The sequence below is a fragment of the Pelophylax lessonae genome (genome assembly GCF_965119305.1).
Source record: "Pelophylax lessonae genome assembly, chromosome: 10".
Classification (NCBI taxonomy): domain Eukaryota; kingdom Metazoa; phylum Chordata; class Amphibia; order Anura; family Ranidae; genus Pelophylax; species Pelophylax lessonae.
Window position 1 is genome coordinate 240036913 of NC_138777.1, and position 23170 is coordinate 240060082.

At 55.7% G+C, this 23170-nt stretch overlaps 1 protein-coding gene across 1 annotated transcript in view; it reads right to left on the bottom strand.

Annotated features, from left to right (window-relative positions):
* Positions 1 to 23170, bottom strand: part of SPIRE2 (spire type actin nucleation factor 2) — a 137197-nt gene that overhangs the window by 55057 nt on the left and 58970 nt on the right. The window contains exon 2 of the mRNA XM_082270587.1: positions 10693 to 10736. Within this exon, the coding sequence (XP_082126713.1) occupies positions 10693 to 10736 (44 nt within the window). The remainder of the gene's footprint in view (positions 1 to 10692; positions 10737 to 23170) is intronic.

Consider the following 23170-nt stretch of genomic DNA (forward strand, 5'->3'; position numbering starts at 1 on the left):
CTGTACAGTGCAGAGCGAGAACACCCCTCCATTCATAGAGATGGTGAATGCCACTCCCCCCCCCCTGTACAGTGCAGAGCGAGAACACCCCTCCATTCATAGAGATGGTGAATGCCACTACTCCCCCCCCCCTTCCCCCGTACAGTGCAGAGTGAGAACACCCCTCCATTCATAGAGATGGTGAATGCCACTACTCCCCCCCTCCCCCGTACAGTGCAGACTGAGAACACCCCTCCATTCATAGAGATGGTGAATGCCACTCCCCCCCCCCTCCTGTACAGTGCAGAGCGAGAACACCCCTCCATTCATAGAGATGGTGAATGCCACTACTCCCCCCCCCCCTCCTGTACAGTGCAGAGGGAGAACACCCCTCCATTCATAGAGACGGTGAATGCCACTACCCCCCCCCCCCTGTACAGTGCAGAGCGAGAACACCCCTCCATTCATAGAGATGGTGAATGCCACTACTCCCCCCCCCCCTCCTGTACAGTGCAGAGTGAGAACACCCCTCCATTCATAGAGACGGTGAATGCCACTACCCCCCCCCCCCTCCTGTACAGTGCAGAGCGAGAACACCCCTCCATTCATAGAGACGGTGAATGCCACTCCCCCCCCCCTCCTGTACAGTGCAGAGCGAGAACACCCCTCCATTCATAGAGATGGTGAATGCCACTACTCCCCCCCCCCCTCCTGTACAGTGCAGAGTGAGAACACCCCTCCATTCATAGAGACGGTGAATGCCACTACCCCCCCCCCCCTCCTGTACAGTGCAGAGCGAGAACACCCCTCCATTCATAGAGACGGTGAATGCCACTACCCCCCCCCCCCCTCCTGTACAGTGCAGAGCGAGAACACCCCTCCATTCATAGAGATGGTGAATGCCACTACACCCCCCCCCTCCCCCGTACAGTGCAGAGTGAGAACACCCCTCCATTCATAGAGATGGTGAATGCCACTACTCCCCCCCCCCCCTGTACAGTGCAGAGCGAGAACACCCCTCCATTCATAGAGACGGTGAATGCCACTACCCCCCCCCCCCTCCTGTACAGTGCAGAGCGAGAACACCCCTCCATTCATAGAGATGGTGAATGCCACTACCCCCCCCCCCTGTACAGTGCAGAGCGAGAACACCCCTCCATTCATAGAGATGGTGAATGCCACTACTCCCCCCCCCCTTCCCCCGTACAGTGCAGAGTGAGAACACCCCTCCATTCATAGAGATGGTGAATGCCACTACTCCCCCCCCCCCCTTCCCCCGTACAGTGCAGAGCGAGAACACCCCTCCATTCATAGAGATGGTGAATGCCACTACCCCCCCCCTCCCCCGTACAGTGCAGAGTGAGAACACCCCTCCATTCATAGAGATGGTGAATGCCCCTACTCCCCCCCCCCCCCTCCTGTACAGTGCAGAGCGAGAACACCCCTCCATTCATAGAGATGGTGAATGCCACTACCCCCCCCCCTCCCCCGTACAGTGCAGAGTGAGAACACCCCTCCATTCATAGAGATGGTGAATGCCACTACCCCCCCCCCCCTCCTGTACAGTGCAGAGCGAGAACACCCCTCCATTCATAGAGATGGTGAATGCCACTCCCCCCCCCCCCTCCTGTACAGTGCAGACTGAGAACACCCCTCCATTCATAGAGATGGTGAATGCCACTACCCCCCCCCCTCCCCCGTACAGTGCAGAGTGAGAACACCCCTCCATTCATAGAGATGGTGAATGCCACTACCCCCCCCCCCCCTCCTGTACAGTGCAGAGCGAGAACACCCCTCCATTCATAGAGACGGTGAATGCCACTACCCCCCCCCCCCTCCTGTACAGTGCAGAGCGAGAACACCCCTCCATTCATAGAGATGGTGAATGCCCCTACTCCTCCCCCCCCCTGTACAGTGCAGACTGAGAACACCCCTCCATTCATAGAGATGGTGAATGCCACTACCCCCCCCCCTCCCCCGTACAGTGCAGAGTGAGAACACCCCTCCATTCATAGAGATGGTGAATGCCACTACCCCCCCCCCCTCCTGTACAGTGCAGAGCGAGAACACCCCTCCATTCATAGAGATGGTGAATGCCACTACTCCCCCCCTCCTGTACAGTGCAGACTGAGAACACCCCTCCATTCATAGAGATGGTGAATGCCACTACCCCCCCCCCCCCTCCCCCGTACAGTGCAGAGCGAGAACACCCCTCCATTCATAGAGATGGTGAATGCCACTACTCCCCCCCCCCTCCTGTACAGTGCAGAGGGAGAACACCCCTCCATTCATAGAGACGGTGAATGCCACTACCCCCCCCCCCTGTACAGTGCAGAGCGAGAACACCCCTCCATTCATAGAGACGGTGAATGCCACTACCCCCCCCCCCCTCCTGTACAGTGCAGAGCGAGAACACCCCTCCATTCATAGAGACGGTGAATGCCACTCCCCCCCCCCTCCTGTACAGTGCAGAGCGAGAACACCCCTCCATTCATAGAGATGGTGAATGCCACTACTCCCCCCCCCCCTCCTGTACAGTGCAGAGTGAGAACACCCCTCCATTCATAGAGACGGTGAATGCCACTACCCCCCCCCCCCTCCTGTACAGTGCAGAGCGAGAACACCCCTCCATTCATAGAGACGGTGAATGCCACTACCCCCCCCCCCCCTCCTGTACAGTGCAGAGCGAGAACACCCCTCCATTCATAGAGATGGTGAATGCCACTACACCCCCCCCCTCCCCCGTACAGTGCAGAGTGAGAACACCCCTCCATTCATAGAGATGGTGAATGCCACTACTCCCCCCCCCCCCTGTACAGTGCAGAGCGAGAACACCCCTCCATTCATAGAGACGGTGAATGCCACTACCCCCCCCCCCCCTCCTGTACAGTGCAGAGCGAGAACACCCCTCCATTCATAGAGATGGTGAATGCCACTACCCCCCCCCCCTGTACAGTGCAGAGCGAGAACACCCCTCCATTCATAGAGATGGTGAATGCCACTACTCCCCCCCCCTTCCCCCGTACAGTGCAGAGTGAGAACACCCCTCCATTCATAGAGATGGTGAATGCCACTACTCCCCCCCCCCCCTTCCCCCGTACAGTGCAGAGCGAGAACACCCCTCCATTCATAGAGATGGTGAATGCCACTACCCCCCCCCTCCCCCGTACAGTGCAGAGTGAGAACACCCCTCCATTCATAGAGATGGTGAATGCCCCTACTCCCCCCCCCCCCCTCCTGTACAGTGCAGAGCGAGAACACCCCTCCATTCATAGAGATGGTGAATGCCACTACCCCCCCCCCTCCCCCGTACAGTGCAGAGTGAGAACACCCCTCCATTCATAGAGATGGTGAATGCCACTACCCCCCCCCCCCTCCTGTACAGTGCAGAGCGAGAACACCCCTCCATTCATAGAGATGGTGAATGCCACTCCCCCCCCCCCCTCCTGTACAGTGCAGACTGAGAACACCCCTCCATTCATAGAGATGGTGAATGCCACTACCCCCCCCCCTCCCCCGTACAGTGCAGAGTGAGAACACCCCTCCATTCATAGAGATGGTGAATGCCACTACCCCCCCCCCCCTCCTGTACAGTGCAGAGCGAGAACACCCCTCCATTCATAGAGACGGTGAATGCCACTACCCCCCCCCCCCCCTCCTGTACAGTGCAGAGCGAGAACACCCCTCCATTCATAGAGATGGTGAATGCCCCTACTCCTCCCCCCCCCTGTACAGTGCAGACTGAGAACACCCCTCCATTCATAGAGATGGTGAATGCCACTACCCCCCCCCCTCCCCCGTACAGTGCAGAGTGAGAACACCCCTCCATTCATAGAGATGGTGAATGCCACTACCCCCCCCCCCTCCTGTACAGTGCAGAGCGAGAACACCCCTCCATTCATAGAGATGGTGAATGCCACTACTCCCCCCCCTCCTGTACAGTGCAGACTGAGAACACCCCTCCATTCATAGAGATGGTGAATGCCACTACCCCCCCCCCCCTCCCCCGTACAGTGCAGAGCGAGAACACCCCTCCATTCATAGAGATGGTGAATGCCACTACTCCCCCCCCCCTCCTGTACAGTGCAGAGGGAGAACACCCCTCCATTCATAGAGACGGTGAATGCCACTACCCCCCCCCCCTGTACAGTGCAGAGCGAGAACACCCCTCCATTCATAGAGACGGTGAATGCCACTACCCCCCCCCCCCCTCCTGTACAGTGCAGAGCGAGAACACCCCTCCATTCATAGAGACGGTGAATGCCACTACACCCCCCCCCTCCCCCGTACAGTGCAGAGTGAGAACACCCCTCCATTCATAGAGATGGTGAATGCCACTACTCCTCCCCCCCCCCCCTGTACAGTGCAGAGCGAGAACACCCCTCCATTCATAGAGACGGTGAATGCCACTACCCCCCCCCCCTCCTGTACAGTGCAGAGCGAGAACACCCCTCCATTCATAGAGATGGTGAATGCCACTACCCCCCCCCCCCTCCTGTACAGTGCAGAGCGAGAACACCCCTCCATTCATAGAGATGGTGAATGCCACTACCCCCCCCCCCCCTCCTGTACAGTGCAGAGCGAGAACACCCCTCCATTCATAGAGATGGTGAATGCCACTACTCCCCCCCCCTCCTGTACAGTGCAGAGCGAGAACACCCCTCCATTCATAGAGATGGTGAATGCCACTACCCCCCCCCCCCTCCCCCGTACAGTGCAGAGTGAGAACACCCCTCCATTCATAGAGATGGTGAATGCCCCTACTCCCCCCCCCCCCTCCTGTACAGTGCAGAGCGAGAACACCCCTCCATTCATAGAGATGGTGAATGCCACTACTCCTCCCCCCCCCTCCTCCTGTACAGTGCAGACTGAGAACACCCCTCCATTCATAGAGATGGTGAATGCCACTACTCCCCCCCCTCCTGTACAGTGCAGAGCGAGAACACCCCCTCCATTCATAGAGATGGTGAATGCCACTACCCCCCCCCCCCCTCCTGTACAGTGCAGAGTGAGAACACCCCTCCATTCATAGAGATGGTGAATGCCACTACTCCCCCCCCCTGTACAGTGCAGAGTGAGAAACACCCCTCCATTCATAGAGATGGTGAATGTCACTACTCCCCCCCCCCTGCTGTACAGTGCAGAGCGAGAACACCCCTCCATTCATAGAGATGGTGAATGCCACTACCCCCCCCCCCCCCCTCCTGTACAGTGCAGAGTGAGAACACCCCTCCATTCATAGAGATGGTGAATGTCACTACTCCCCCCCCCCTGCTGTACAGTGCAGAGCGAGAACACCCCTCCATTCATAGAGATGGTGAATGCCACTACACCCCCCCCCCTCCCCCGTACAGTGCAGAGTGAGAACACCCCTCCATTCATAGAGATGGTGAATGCCACTACTCTCCCCCCCCCCTCCTGTACAGTGCAGAGTGAGAACACCCCTCCATTCATAGAGATGGTGAATGCCACTACCCCCCCCCCCTCCCCCGTACAGTGCAGAGTGAGAACACCCCTCCATTCATAGAGATGGTGAATGTCACTACTCCCCCCCCCCTGCTGTACAGTGCAGAGCGAGAACACCCCTCCATTCATAGAGATGGTGAATGCCACTACCCCCCCCCCCTCCCTGTACAGTGCAGAGTGAGAACACCCCTCCATTCATAGAGATGGTGAATGCCACTACCCCCCCCCCCCTCCCCCGTACAGTGCAGAGTGAGAACACCCCTCCATTCATAGAGATGGTGAATGTCACTACTCCCCCCCCCTGCTGTACAGTGCAGAGCGAGAACACCCCTCCATTCATAGAGATGGTGAATGCCACTCCTCCTCCCCCCCTTCCCCCGTACAGTGCAGAGCGAGAACACCCCTCCATTCATAGAGATGGTGAATGCCACTACTCCCCCCCCCCTTCCCCCGTACAGTGCAGAGTGAGAACACCCCTCCATTCATAGAGATGGTGAATGCCACTACTCCCCCCCTCCCCCGTACAGTGCAGACTGAGAACACCCCTCCATTCATAGAGATGGTGAATGCCACTCCCCCCCCCCCTCCTGTACAGTGCAGAGCGAGAACACCCCTCCATTCATAGAGATGGTGAATGCCACTACTCCCCCCCCCCTCCTGTACAGTGCAGAGGGAGAACACCCCTCCATTCATAGAGACGGTGAATGCCACTACCCCCCCCCCCTGTACAGTGCAGAGCGAGAACACCCCTCCATTCATAGAGATGGTGAATGCCACTACTCCCCCCCCCCCTCCTGTACAGTGCAGAGTGAGAACACCCCTCCATTCATAGAGACGGTGAATGCCACTACCCCCCCCCCCCTCCTGTACAGTGCAGAGCGAGAACACCCCTCCATTCATAGAGACGGTGAATGCCACTCCCCCCCCCCTCCTGTACAGTGCAGAGCGAGAACACCCCTCCATTCATAGAGATGGTGAATGCCACTACTCCCCCCCCCCCTCCTGTACAGTGCAGAGTGAGAACACCCCTCCATTCATAGAGACGGTGAATGCCACTACCCCCCCCCCCTCCTGTACAGTGCAGAGCGAGAACACCCCTCCATTCATAGAGACGGTGAATGCCACTACACCCCCCCCTCCCCGTACAGTGCAGAGTGAGAACACCCCTCCCATTCATAGAGATGGTGAATGCCACTACTCCCCCCCCCCCCTGTACAGTGCAGAGCGAGAACACCCCTCCATTCATAGAGACGGTGAATGCCACTACCCCCCCCCCCCTCCTGTACAGTGCAGAGCGAGAACACCCCTCCATTCATAGAGATGGTGAATGCCACTACCCCCCCCCCCCTGTACAGTGCAGAGCGAGAACACCCCTCCATTCATAGAGATGGTGAATGCCACTACTCCCCCCCCCCTCCTGTACAGTGCAGAGGGAGAACACCCCTCCATTCATAGAGACGGTGAATGCCACTACCCCCCCCCCCCTGTACAGTGCAGAGCGAGAACACCCCTCCATTCATAGAGACGGTGAATGCCACTACCCCCCCCCCCCTCCTGTACAGTGCAGAGCGAGAACACCCCTCCATTCATAGAGACGGTGAATGCCACTCCCCCCCCCCCCTCCTGTACAGTGCAGAGCGAGAACACCCCTCCATTCATAGAGATGGTGAATGCCACTACTCCCCCCCCCCCTCCTGTACAGTGCAGAGTGAGAACACCCCTCCATTCATAGAGACGGTGAATGCCACTACCCCCCCCCCCCTCCTGTACAGTGCAGAGCGAGAACACCCCTCCATTCATAGAGACGGTGAATGCCACTACCCCCCCCCCCCCTCCTGTACAGTGCAGAGCGAGAACACCCCTCCATTCATAGAGATGGTGAATGCCACTACACCCCCCCCCTCCCCCGTACAGTGCAGAGTGAGAACACCCCTCCATTCATAGAGATGGTGAATGCCACTACTCCCCCCCCCCCCTGTACAGTGCAGAGCGAGAACACCCCTCCATTCATAGAGACGGTGAATGCCACTACCCCCCCCCCCCTCCTGTACAGTGCAGAGCGAGAACACCCCTCCATTCATAGAGATGGTGAATGCCACTACCCCCCCCCCCCTGTACAGTGCAGAGCGAGAACACCCCTCCATTCATAGAGATGGTGAATGCCACTACTCCCCCCCCCCTTCCCCCGTACAGTGCAGAGTGAGAACACCCCTCCATTCATAGAGATGGTGAATGCCACTACTCCCCCCCCCCCCTTCCCCCGTACAGTGCAGAGCGAGAACACCCCTCCATTCATAGAGATGGTGAATGCCACTACCCCCCCCCTCCCCCGTACAGTGCAGAGTGAGAACACCCCTCCATTCATAGAGATGGTGAATGCCCCTACTCCCCCCCCCCCCCTCCTGTACAGTGCAGAGCGAGAACACCCCTCCATTCATAGAGATGGTGAATGCCACTACCCCCCCCCCTCCCCCGTACAGTGCAGAGTGAGAACACCCCTCCATTCATAGAGATGGTGAATGCCACTACCCCCCCCCCCCTCCTGTACAGTGCAGAGCGAGAACACCCCTCCATTCATAGAGATGGTGAATGCCACTCCCCCCCCCCCCTCCTGTACAGTGCAGACTGAGAACACCCCTCCATTCATAGAGATGGTGAATGCCACTACCCCCCCCCCTCCCCCGTACAGTGCAGAGTGAGAACACCCCTCCATTCATAGAGATGGTGAATGCCACTACCCCCCCCCCCCTCCTGTACAGTGCAGAGCGAGAACACCCCTCCATTCATAGAGACGGTGAATGCCACTACCCCCCCCCCCCCTCCTGTACAGTGCAGAGCGAGAACACCCCTCCATTCATAGAGATGGTGAATGCCCCTACTCCTCCCCCCCCCTGTACAGTGCAGACTGAGAACACCCCTCCATTCATAGAGATGGTGAATGCCACTACCCCCCCCCCTCCCCCGTACAGTGCAGAGTGAGAACACCCCTCCATTCATAGAGATGGTGAATGCCACTACCCCCCCCCCCTCCTGTACAGTGCAGAGCGAGAACACCCCTCCATTCATAGAGATGGTGAATGCCACTACTCCCCCCCCTCCTGTACAGTGCAGACTGAGAACACCCCTCCATTCATAGAGATGGTGAATGCCACTACCCCCCCCCCCCCTCCCCCGTACAGTGCAGAGCGAGAACACCCCTCCATTCATAGAGATGGTGAATGCCACTACTCCCCCCCCCCTCCTGTACAGTGCAGAGGGAGAACACCCCTCCATTCATAGAGACGGTGAATGCCACTACCCCCCCCCCCTGTACAGTGCAGAGCGAGAACACCCCTCCATTCATAGAGACGGTGAATGCCACTACCCCCCCCCCCCTCCTGTACAGTGCAGAGCGAGAACACCCCTCCATTCATAGAGACGGTGAATGCCACTACACCCCCCCCCTCCCCCGTACAGTGCAGAGTGAGAACACCCCTCCATTCATAGAGATGGTGAATGCCACTACTCCTCCCCCCCCCCCCTGTACAGTGCAGAGCGAGAACACCCCTCCATTCATAGAGACGGTGAATGCCACTACCCCCCCCCCCTCCTGTACAGTGCAGAGCGAGAACACCCCTCCATTCATAGAGATGGTGAATGCCACTACCCCCCCCCCCCTCCTGTACAGTGCAGAGCGAGAACACCCCTCCATTCATAGAGATGGTGAATGCCACTACCCCCCCCCCCCTCCTGTACAGTGCAGAGCGAGAACACCCCTCCATTCATAGAGATGGTGAATGCCACTACTCCCCCCCCCCTGCTGTACAGTGCAGAGCGAGAACACCCCTCCATTCATAGAGATGGTGAATGCCACTACCCCCCCCCCCCTCCTGTACAGTGCAGAGCGAGAACACCCCTCCATTCATAGAGATGGTGAATGCCACTACTCCCCCCCCCCTCCTGTACAGTGCAGAGCGAGAACACCCCTCCATTCATAGAGATGGTGAATGCCACTACCCCCCCCCCCCTCCCCCGTACAGTGCAGAGTGAGAACACCCCTCCATTCATAGAGATGGTGAATGCCCCTACTCCCCCCCCCCCCCTCCTGTACAGTGCAGAGCGAGAACACCCCTCCATTCATAGAGATGGTGAATGCCACTACTCCTCCCCCCCCCTCCTGTACAGTGCAGACTGAGAACACCCCTCCATTCATAGAGATGGTGAATGCCACTACTCCCCCCCCTCCTGTACAGTGCAGAGCGAGAACACCCCTCCATTCATAGAGATGGTGAATGCCACTACCCCCCCCCCCCCTCCTGTACAGTGCAGAGTGAGAACACCCCTCCATTCATAGAGATGGTGAATGCCACTACTCCCCCCCCCTGTACAGTGCAGAGTGAGAACACCCCTCCATTCATAGAGATGGTGAATGTCACTACTCCCCCCCCCCTGCTGTACAGTGCAGAGCGAGAACACCCCTCCATTCATAGAGATGGTGAATGCCACTACCCCCCCCCCCCCCCTCCTGTACAGTGCAGAGTGAGAACACCCCTCCATTCATAGAGATGGTGAATGCCACTACCCCCCCCCCCTCCCCCGTACAGTGCAGAGTGAGAACACCCCTCCATTCATAGAGATGGTGAATGTCACTACTCCCCCCCCCCTGCTGTACAGTGCAGAGCGAGAACACCCCTCCATTCATAGAGATGGTGAATGCCACTACCCCCCCCCCCCTCCTGTACAGTGCAGAGTGAGAACACCCCTCCATTCATAGAGATGGTGAATGCCACTACCCCCCCCCCCCTCCCCCGTACAGTGCAGAGTGAGAACACCCCTCCATTCATAGAGATGGTGAATGTCACTACTCCCCCCCCCCTGCTGTACAGTGCAGAGCGAGAACACCCCTCCATTCATAGAGATGGTGAATGCCACTACCCCCCCCCCCCTCCTGTACAGTGCAGAGTGAGAACACCCCTCCATTCATAGAGATGGTGAATGCCACTACCCCCCCCCCCCTCCCCCGTACAGTGCAGAGTGAGAACACCCCTCCATTCATAGAGATGGTGAATGTCACTACTCCCCCCCCCCTGCTGTACAGTGCAGAGCGAGAACACCCCTCCATTCATAGAGATGGTGAATGCCACTACTCCTCCCCCCCTCCCCCTCCTGTACAGTGCAGAGCGAGAACACCCCTCCATTCATAGAGATGGTGAATGCCACTACCCCCCCCCTACATACACACACTTACCATCCTCTGTCAGCTCTTACCTGAGTCTCTGTGATTGATGAGATGGGGGCGCTCTCGGGGGTCTCTGCGGAGAGAAAACACAACATACATTACAGATGGGATTACCGACCTCCGAGAAAATCACTTCCATCAATCCCAGCATGCGGGACTCCCATACACAGGGGGCGCCCTCTGAGGATCAGGACTCCCATACACAGGGGGCGCCCTCTGAGGATCAGGACTCCCATACACAGGGGGCGCCCTCTGAGGATCAGGACTCCCATACACAGGGGGCGCCCTCTGAGGATCAGGACTCCCATACACAGGGGGCGCCCTCTGAGGATCAGGACTCCCATACACAGGGGGCGCCCTCTGAGGATCAGGACTCCCATACACAGGGGGCGCCCTCTGAGGATCAGGACTCCCATACACAGGGGGCGCCCTCTGAGGATCAGGACTCCCATACACAGGGGGCGCCCTCTGAGGATCAGGACTCCCATACACAGGGGGCGCCCTCTGAGGATCAGGACTCCCATACACAGGGGGCGCCCTCTGAGGATCAGGACTCCCATACACAGGGGGCGCCCTCTGAGGATCAGGACTCCCATACACAGGGGGCGCCCTCTGAGGATCAGGACTCCCATACACAGGGGGCGCCCTCTGAGGATCAGGACTCCCATACACAGGGGGCGCCCTCTGAGGATCAGGACTCCCATACACAGGGGGCGCCCTCTGAGGATCAGGACTCCCATACACAGGGGGCGCCCTCTGAGGATCAGGACTCCCATACACAGGGGGCGCCCTCTGAGGATCAGGACTCCCATACACAGGGGGCGCCCTCTGAGGATCAGGACTCCCATACACAGGGGGCGCCCTCTGAGGATCAGGACTCCCATACACAGGGGGCGCCCTCTGAGGATCAGGACTCCCATACACAGGGGGCGCCCTCTGAGGATCAGGACTCCCATACACAGGGGGCGCCCTCTGAGGATCAGGACTCCCATACACAGGGGGCGCCCTCTGAGGATCAGGACTCCCATACACAGGGGGCGCCCTCTGAGGATCAGGACTCCCATACACAGGGGCGCCCTCTGAGGATCAGGACTCCCATACACAGGGGCGCCCTCTGAGGATCAGGACTCCCATACACAGGGGGCGCCCTCTGAGGATCAGGACTCCCATACACAGGGGGCGCCCTCTGAGGTTTAGGACTCTCATACACAGGGGGCGCCCTCTGAGGATCAGGACTCCCATACACAGGGGGCGCCCTCTGAGGATCAGGACTCCCATACACAGGGGGCGCCCTCTGAGGATCAGGACTCCCATACACAGGGGGCGCCCTCTGAGGATCAGGACTCCCATACACAGGGGGCGCCCTCTGAGGATCAGGACTCCCATACACAGGGGGCACCCTCTGAGGATCAGGACTCCCATACACAGGGGGCGCCCTCTGAGGATCAGGACTCCCATACACAGGGGGCGCCCTCTGAGGATCAGGACTCCCATACACAGGGGGCGCCCTCTGAGGATCAGGACTCCCATACACAGGGGGCGCCCTCTGAGGATCAGGACTCCCATACACAGGGGGCGCCCTCTGAGGATCAGGACTCCCATACACAGGGGGCGCCCTCTGAGGATCAGGACTCCCATACACAGGGGGCGCCCTCTGAGGATCAGGACTCCCATACACAGGGGGCGCCCTCTGAGGATCAGGACTCCCATACACAGGGGGCGCCCTCTGAGGATCAGGACTCCCATACACAGGGGGCGCCCTCTGAGGATCAGGACTCCCATACACAGGGGGCGCCCTCTGAGGATCAGGACTCCCATACACAGGGGGCGCCCTCTGAGGATCAGGACTCCCATACACAGGGGCGCCCTCTGAGGATCAGGACTCCCATACACAGGGGCGCCCTCTGAGGATCAGGACTCCCATACACAGGGGTGCTCTCTGAGGATCAGGACTCCCATACACAGGGGGCGCCCTCTGAGGATCAGGACTCCCATACACAGGGGGCGCCCTCTGAGGTTTAGGACTCTCATACACAGGGGGCGCCCTCTGAGGATCAGGACTCCCATACACAGGGGGCGCCCTCTGAGGATCAGGACTCCCATACACAGGGGGCGCCCTCTGAGGATCAGGACTCCCATACACAGGGGGCGCCCTCTGAGGATCAGGACTCCCATACACAGGGGGCGCCCTCTGAGGATCAGGACTCCCATACACAGGGGGCGCCCTCTGAGGATCAGGACTCCCATACACAGGGGGCGCCCTCTGAGGATCAGGACTCCCATACACAGGGGGCGCCCTCTGAGGATCAGGACTCCCATACACAGGGGGCGCCCTCTGAGGATCAGGACTCCCATACACAGGGGGCGCCCTCTGAGGATCAGGACTCCCATACACAGGGGCGCCCTCTGAGGATCAGGACTCCCATACACAGGGGCGCCCTCTGAGGATCAGGACTCCCATACACAGGGGTGCTCTCTGAGGATCAGGACTCCCATACACAGGGGGCGCCCTCTGAGGATCAGGACTCCCATACACAGGGGGCGCCCTCTGAGGATCAGGACTCCCATACACAGGGGGCGCCCTCTGAGGATCAGGACTCCCATACACAGGGGGCGCCCTCTGAGGATCAGGACTCCCATACACAGGGGGCGCCCTCTGAGGATCAGGACTCCCATACACAGGGGGCGCCCTCTGAGGATCAGGACTCCCATACACAGGGGGCGCCCTCTGAGGATCAGGACTCCCATACACAGGGGGCGCCCTCTGAGGATCAGGACTCCCATACACAGGGGGCGCCCTCTGAGGATCAGGACTCCCATACACAGGGGGCGCCCTCTGAGGATCAGGACTCCCATACACAGGGGCGCCCTCTGAGGATCAGGACTCCCATACACAGGGGCGCCCTCTGAGGATCAGGACTCCCATACACAGGGGTGCTCTCTGAGGATCAGGACTCCCATACACAGGGGGCGCCCTCTGAGGATCAGGACTCCCATACACAGGGGGCGCCCTCTGAGGTTTAGGACTCTCATACACAGGGGGCGCCCTCTGAGGATCAGGACTCCCATACACAGGGGGCGCCCTCTGAGGATCAGGACTCCCATACACAGGGGGCGCCCTCTGAGGATCAGGACTCCCATACACAGGGGGCGCCCTCTGAGGATCAGGACTCCCATACACAGGGGGCGCCCTCTGAGGATCAGGACTCCCATACACAGGGGGCGCCCTCTGAGGATCAGGACTCCCATACACAGGGGGCGCCCTCTGAGGATCAGGACTCCCATACACAGGGGGCGCCCTCTGAGGATCAGGACTCCCATACACAGGGGGCGCCCTCTGAGGATCAGGACTCCCATACACAGGGGGCGCCCTCTGAGGATCAGGACTCCCATACACAGGGGGCGCCCTCTGAGGATCAGGACTCCCATACACAGGGGGCGCCCTCTGAGGGCGCCCTCTACAGAATAGGGAACAATAATCATTCCCTGCCCAGGGCTACGCAGTGTGTGGGACTCCCATACCCGGGGGGGGAGGGGATCCTGGGGGGGGGGGGCCCTTCTTTTAAAGGGAAAGCTGGCAGTTCTATTAGTGGGCACTTATTGTAGTTCTTTTCCTTAGTAAATCTCAGTCCATCTTTTCCCAAATAATCAATCATTTCTCCCACATTAATAACATAACAGATGAGAATTTATAAAATGTTTGGAGCCAGCAGAGCATTGCACCCGGGAGGAGGAAAGCTCCGGTGCCGTTATTTCCGGTGAGTGTAGACCGGGAATAATCGGAGATTTCCACCAATTGGGGTTTTCACAGAACACCGGCAGCCTTTACCCCCCGGGAGATGATATAATTAGTGCAGATTGTTGGTCCGCCTGCTAGTTGTCTCCACCTTGGAGGCGGCCATGTTTTCGGTTAGTAGCGATCTGCACTAATTATATCGTCTCCCGGGGGGTAAAGACTGCCGGTGTTCTGTGAAAACCCCCAAGTGGTGGAAATCTCCGGTTATCCCCGCTCTACACTCACCGGAAATAACGTCACCGGAAATAACGGCAAGTTGGAGTCTTCGGCAGAACGCCGGCTGTTTTTTTTTCCTCTGACCGATGGGAGTGCGGAACTTTTCTGCACTGTTCCATGAATTGTGGAAATGCCGAATTAAGGTTGTGAGGGGGTTAAATCGAGTTCACAATTTTTTAACGATTAATCATGCAGCTCTAGAATCATCTCTGGCCGCTTTACTCCATAGATAAGAGCCGCACAACGAACATCTCTTCCTTCTAAAGATCCTTTATGGAGTCACTTTTCCTTGACGCGTTTCGCCTTCTGATGGCTTTGGTTATGGGGGACGGTGAGCGGGGGACACTATGGGAGAAGCTCCACCCCTCATCATTCCATAAAGGATCCTTAGAAGGAAGAGATATTCCTTGTGCGGCTCCTATTCATCCATGTTTGTTGTAAATGGAGAGCGGCTTTTTCCAGCCCCGCCCTGGACGCACACAGAGCCGCCATGGTGCAGGACTGGAGCGCTGCGCAATGCTTGGAACAACAGCTTTACTCCATCTTTAATTTTACCTTAACCACTTGCCGACCGAACTATTTACTCAGCTACTTTACTAGCTACGTCGCTCGCCCACGAGCCTCTAAGGGGCGAGCATGTGCCGCCGGAGGCACGCTCCCGCCCCCGCTCGTTCCCTGCCTTCCCCGCGCGAGTGACCGGTGGCTGTGATGTCCGCCGGTCACTCGCGATCTCCCGCAGGAGAGGGAGAAACTCAGGCGGATGATGTAAACAAAGCCGCCTGTCATTGTCCCTGGTGTAACAGCAGAGATCATATGATCCTGCAATGTAGGATCGTATGTCTCTGTGGTTACATCACAAGCCACGCCCCCCACAGTTAGAATCACGCCCCTAGGGATACATTTAATCCACTGATCACCAATAAAGTTAACACCTTCCCTGCCAGTGTCATTTCTACAGTAACAGTGCATATTCATACCACTGATTACTGTAGTAATGTCACTGGTCCCCCCAAAAGTGTCAAAAATGTCAGTCAGGGGTCCGATCTGTCCGCCGCAATGTCGCAGTCCCGCAAAAAAAAAAATCGCAGATCGCCGCCATTACTCGTTAAAAAAAAAAACAATAAAAATGACAGAAATCTTTACCGTAGTTAGTAAACGCGATAACTTTTGCGCAAACCAATCAAAATACGCTTATTACAATTTTTTTACCAAAAATATGTAGCAGAAAACAAATTGGCCGAAAATGTTAAAAAATTTTGATTTTTACATTTTTTTTCCTGGAATTTCATATAAAAAAATGTGAAAAATATTGTTATTTTTTCAAAATTGTTGCTCTTTTTTTATTTATAGCGCAAAAAATAAAAATCGCACAGGTGATCAAATACCACCAAAAGAAAGCTCTGTTTGTGAGAAAAAAAGGACGTCAAATTATTTTTGGGTACAGCGTCGCATGACCGCGCAATTGTCCGTTAAAGTCACGCGGTGCCGAATCACAAAATAGGGCCTGGTCTATGAGCAGGAAAATCCTCCGGGGCTTAAGTGGATTTCAAAGGGAAAAAATAGCAAATTAAAAATATAATAACATATACAACCGGTACACAAGACATAGTAATTATTATCAGGTGCGTACAATATAAAGTGTGTACAATATAAAGTGTGTACAATATAAAGTGTGTACAATATAAAGTGCGTACAATATAAAGTGCGTACAATATAAAGTGCGTACAATATAAAGTGTGTACAATATAAAGTGCTTACAATATAAAGTGCGTACAATATAAAGTGCGTACAATATAAAGTGAGTACAATATAAAGTGTGTACAATATAAAGTGCTTACAATATAAAGTGCGTACAATATAAAGTGCGTACAATATAAAGTGCTTACAATATAAAGTGCGTACAATATAAAGTGCGTACAATATAAAGTGCTTACAATATAAAGTGCTTACAATATAAAGTGCGTACAATATAAAGTGCGTACAATATAAAGTGCTTACAATATAAAGTGTGTACAATATAAAGTGTGTACAATATAAAGTGTGTACAATATAAAGTGCTTACAATATAAAGTGCGTACAATATAAAGTGCGTACAATATAAAGTGCTTACAATATAAAGTGCGTACAATATAAAGTGTGTACAATATAAAGTGTGTACAATATAAAGTGTGTACAATATAAAGTGCGTACAATATAAAGTGTGTACAATATAAAGTGCTGAAGTGCAAAAGTAAATAAATACTCAGATAAGCGCAATTTTATACTTTTGAGGATTTAGCGCTGCTATAGTTGCTATGTTGCGATTTTTTCACCCATAGGGTCTTCAGCCAGCAGCAATCTCCTCTCCTCTCCTCTCCTCTCCTCTCCTCTCCTCTCCTCTCCTCTCCTCTCCTCTCCTCTCCTCTCCTCTCCTCTCCTCTCCTCTCCTCTCCTCTCCTCTCCTCTCCTCTCCTCTCCTCTCCTCTCCTCTCCTCTCCTCTCCATAATTTCTATTTTTTTGGCCATGAAAGTTTTCTTTTTTAATTCCGATATTGTAATGAAATGTTATTAACCACTTCTGGACCGAAAGGATTTTCCTCCTTAATGACCAGGCCATATTTTGCGATTCAGCACTGTGTTACTTTAACGGACAATTGCGCGGTCGTGCGACGCTGTGCCTAAATGAAATTGATGTCCTTTTTTCCCCACAAACAGAGCTTTCTTCAGAATAACAAAAGGAAGGAATCTGCTACAAAGTTTATTCCACTCCCTGCAATGTACAGAGATCACCCAGAGGGGGAGGGGCTCATTTTATTTATTTTTTCTAAACAAAAGTTATTCTTTAAATTGATTGGACCAGGCCGGCCTATAGAAAGTATTTAAAGTGAAAGCAATGATAATGGAGTGAGGTACGAGGCGCACAGCACATGGGCGTGGCATGGACACTGGCAGGGAAGGGGTGATCAGTGGATTGGCTGACTCATAGATTTCCATAGTAAGAGAAGAATTGTGAGTGAGCCGAGTACTGAGCACCCCGCCCCTGCAGACACATCCGCACACCCTACATACATACAAGGGTTCTTATCCCCCCGCCCTGCGCACAGACACATCCGCACACCCTACATACATACAAGGGTTATTACCCCCCACCCTGCGCACAGACACATCCGCACACTCTACATACATACAAGGGTTATTACCCCCCGCCCTGCGCATCGAGTATCAGACACATCCGCACACCCTACATACATACAAGGGTTATTACCCCCCGCCCTGCGCACAGACACATCCGCACACCCTACATACATACAAGGGTTATTACCCCCCGCCCTGCGCACAGACACATCCGCACACCCTACATACATACAAGGGTTATTACCCCCCGCCCTGCGCACAGACACATCCGCACACCCTACATACATACAAGGGTTATTACCCCCCACCCTGCGCACAGACACATCCGCACACCCTACATACATACAAGGGTTATTACCCCCCACCCTGCGCACAGACACATCCGCACACCCTACATACATACAAGGGTTATTACCCCCCGCCCTGCGCACAGACACATCCGCACACCCTACATACATACAAGGGTTATTACCCCCCGCCCTGCGCACAGACACATCCGCACACCCTACATACATACAAGGGTTATTACCCCCCGCCCTGCGCACAGACACATCCGCACACCCTACATACATACAAGGGTTATTACCCCCCGCCCTGCGCACAGACACATCCGCACACCCTACATACATACAAGGGTTATTACCCCCCGCCCTGCGCACAGACACATCCGCACACCCTACATACATACAAGGGTTATTACCCCCCGCCCTGCGCACAGACACATCCGCACACCCTACATACATACAAGGGTTATTACCCCCCGCCCTGCGCACAGACACATCCGCACACCCTACATACATACAAGGGTTATTACCCCCCGCCCTGCGCACAGACACATCCGCACACCCTACATACATACAAGGGTTATTACCCCCCGCCCTGCGCACAGACACATCCGCACACCCTACATACATACAAGGGTTATTACCCCCCGCCCTGCGCACAGACACATCCGCACACCCTACATACATACAAGGGTTATTACCCCCCGCCCTGCGCACAGACACATCCGCACACCCTACATACATACAAGGGTTATTACCCCCCGCCCTGCGCACAGACACATCCGCACACCCTACATACATACAAGGGTTATTACCCCCCGCCCTGCGCACAGACACATCCGCACACCCTACATACATACAAGGGTTATTACCCCCCGCCCTGCGCACAGACACATCCGCACACCCTACATACATACAAGGGTTATTACCCCCCGCCCTGCGCACAGACACATCCGCACACCCTACATACATACAAGGGTTATTACCCCCCGCCCTGCGCACAGACACATCCGCACACCCTACATACATACAAGGGTTATTACCCCCCGCCCTGCGCACAGACACATCCGCACACCCTACATACATACAAGGGTTATTACCCCCCACCCTGCGCACAGACACATCCGCACACCCTACATACATACAAGGGTTATTACCCCCCGCCCTGCGCACAGACACATCCGCACACCCTACATACATACAAGGGTTATTACCCCCCGCCCTGCGCACAGACACATCCGCACACCCTACATACATACAAGGGTTATTACCCCCCACCCTGCGCACAGACACATCCGCACACCCTACATACATACAAGGGTTATTACCCCCCACCCTGCGCACAGACACATCCGCACACCCTACATACATACAAGGGTTATTACCCCCCGCCCTGCGCACAGACACATCCGCACACCCTACATACATACAAGGGTTATTACCCCCCACCCTGCGCACAGACACATCCGCACACCCTACATACATACAAGGGTTATTACCCCCCACCCTGCGCACAGACACATCCGCACACCCTACATACATACAAGGGTTATTACCCCCCACAGACACATCCGCACACCCTACATACATACAAGGGTTATTACCCCCCGCCCTGCGCACAGACACATCCGCACACCCTACATACATACAAGGGTTATTACCCCCCGCCCTGCGCACAGACACATCCGCACACCCTACATACATACAAGGGTTATTACCCCCCGCCCTGCGCACAGACACATCCGCACACCCTACATACATACAAGGGTTATTACCCCCCGCCCTGCGCACAGACACATCCGCACACCCTACATACATACAAGGGTTATTACCCCCCGCCCTGCGCACAGACACATCCGCACACCCTACATACATACAAGGGTTATTACCCCCCGCCCTGCGCACAGACACATCCGCACACCCTACATACATACAAGGGTTATTACCCCCCGCCCTGCGCACAGACACATCCGCACACCCTACATACATACAAGGGTTATTACCCCCCGCCCTGCGCACAGACACATCCGCACACCCTACATACATACAAGGGTTATTACCCCCCGCCCTGCGCACAGACACATCCGCACACCCTACATACATACAAGGGTTATTACCCCCCGCCCTGCGCACAGACACATCCGCACACCCTACATACATACAAGGGTTATTACCCCCCGCCCTGCGCACAGACACATCCGCACACCCTACATACATACAAGGGTTATTACCCCCCGCCCTGCGCACAGACACATCCGCACACCCTACATACATACAAGGGTTATTACCCCCCGCCCTGCGCACAGACACATCCGCACACCCTACATACATACAAGGGTTATTACCCCCCGCCCTGCGCACAGACACATCCGCACACCCTACATACATACAAGGGTTATTACCCCCCGCCCTGCGCACAGACACATCCGCACACCCTACATACATACAAGGGTTATTACCCCCCGCCCTGCGCACAGACACATCCGCACACCCTACATACATACAAGGGTTATTACCCCCCGCCCTGCGCACAGACACATCCGCACACCCTACATACATACAAGGGTTCTTATCCCCCGCCCTGCGCACAGACACATCCGCACACCCTACATACATACAAGGGTTATTACCCCCCACCCTGCGCACAGACACATCCGCACACCCTACATACATACAAGGGTTATTACCCCCCACCCTGCGCACAGACACATCCGCACACCCTACATACATACAAGGGTTATTACCCCCCGCCCTGCGCACAGACACATCCGCACACCCTACATACATACAAGGGTTCTTATCCCCCGCCCTGCGCACAGACACATCCGCACACCCTACATACATACAAGGGTTATTACCCCCCGCCCTGCGCACAGACACATCCGCACACCCTACATACATACAAGGGTTATTACCCCCCACCCTGCGCACAGACACATCCGCACACCCTACATACATACAAGGGTTATTACCCCCCGCCCTGCGCACAGACACATCCGCACACCCTACATACATACAAGGGTTATTACCCCCCCCCCCTGCGCACAGACACATCCGCACACCCTACATACATACAAGGGTTATTACCCCCCACCCTGCGCACAGACACATCCGCACACCCTACATACATACAAGGGTTATTACCCCCCGCCCTGCGCACAGACACATCCGCACACCCTACATACATACAAGGGTTATTACCCCCCACCCTGCGCACAGACACATCCGCACACCCTACATACATACAAGGGTTATTACCCCCCGCCCTGCGCACAGACACATCCGCACACCCTACATACATACAAGGGTTATTACCCCCCGCCCTGCGCACAGACACATCCGCACACCCTACATACATACAAGGGTTATTACCCCCCGCCCTGCGCACAGACACATCCGCACACCCTACATACATACAAGGGTTATTACCCCCCGCCCTGCGCACAGACACATCCGCACACCCTACATACATACAAGGGTTATTACCCCCCCCCCTGCGCACAGACACATCCGCACACCCTACATACATACAAGGGTTATTACCCCCCACCCTGCGCACAGACACATCCGCACACCCTACATACATACAAGGGTTATTACCCCCCGCCCTGCGCACAGACACATCCGCACACCCTACATACATACAAGGGTTATTACCCCCCACCCTGCGCACAGACACATCCGCACACCCTACATACATACAAGGGTTATTACCCCCCACCCTGCGCACAGACACATCCGCACACCCTACATACATACAAGGGTTATTACCCCCCGCCCTGCGCACAGACACATCCGCACACTCTACATACATACAAGGGTTATTACCCCCCGCCCTGCGCACAGACACATCCGCACACCCTACATACATACAAGGGTTATTACCCCCCGCCCTGCGCACAGACACATCCGCACACCCTACATACATACAAGGGTTATTACCCCCCACCCTGCGCACAGACACATCCGCACACCCTACATACATACAAGGGTTATTACCCCCCGCCCTGCGCACAGACACATCCGCACACCCTACATACATACAAGGGTTATTACCCCCCGCCCTGCGCACAGACACATCCGCACACCCTACATACATACAAGGGTTATTACCCCCGCCCTGCGCACAGACACATCCGCACACCCTACATACATACAAGGGTTATTACCCCCCACCCTGCGCACAGACACATCCGCACACCCTACATACATACAAGGGTTATTACCCCCCGCCCTGCGCACAGACACATCCGCACACCCTACATACATACAAGGGTTATTACCCCCCACCCTGCGCACAGACACATCCGCACACCCTACATACATACAAGGGTTATTACCCCCGCCCTGCGCACAGACACATCCGCACACTCTACATACATACAAGGGTTATTACCCCCCGCCCTGCGCACAGACACATCCGCACACCCTACATACATACAAGGGTTATTACCCCCGCCCTGCGCACAGACACATCCGCACACCCTACATACATACAAGGGTTATTACCCCCCACCCTGCGCACAGACACATCCGCACACCCTACATACATACAAGGGTTATTACCCCCGCCCTGCGCACAGACACATCCGCACACTCTACATACATACAAGGGTTATTACCCCCGCCCTGCGCACAGACACATCCGCACACCCTACATACATACAAGGGTTATTACCCCCGCCCTGCGCACAGACACATCCGCACACCCTACATACATACAAGGGTTATTACCCCCCGCCCTGCGCACAGACACATCCGCACACCCTACATACATACAAGGGTTCTTATCTTTTCAGCGCTCATTGTTACATTGACATCAAAAAAGGAAACTCAGGAGGATCAACAATCACAGAAGAAGCAAAACACAAAGAGGGGAAAAAGGAAGAAGAATTTTCCTGGAAAACTTTGTGAAAATATCATCAATATTTGACTGAGTGATAAAATAAAAGATACAGAGCGGGGGTCACATGACATAAAGGGCCCCGGGGGGTCACATGACATATAAGGCCCCTTTCACATGGGGCGGATCCACTCGGCAGACTCCGCTATCTCAGTGGGAATCGCTCCATTGATCCCCGCTGAGCAGACCGATGA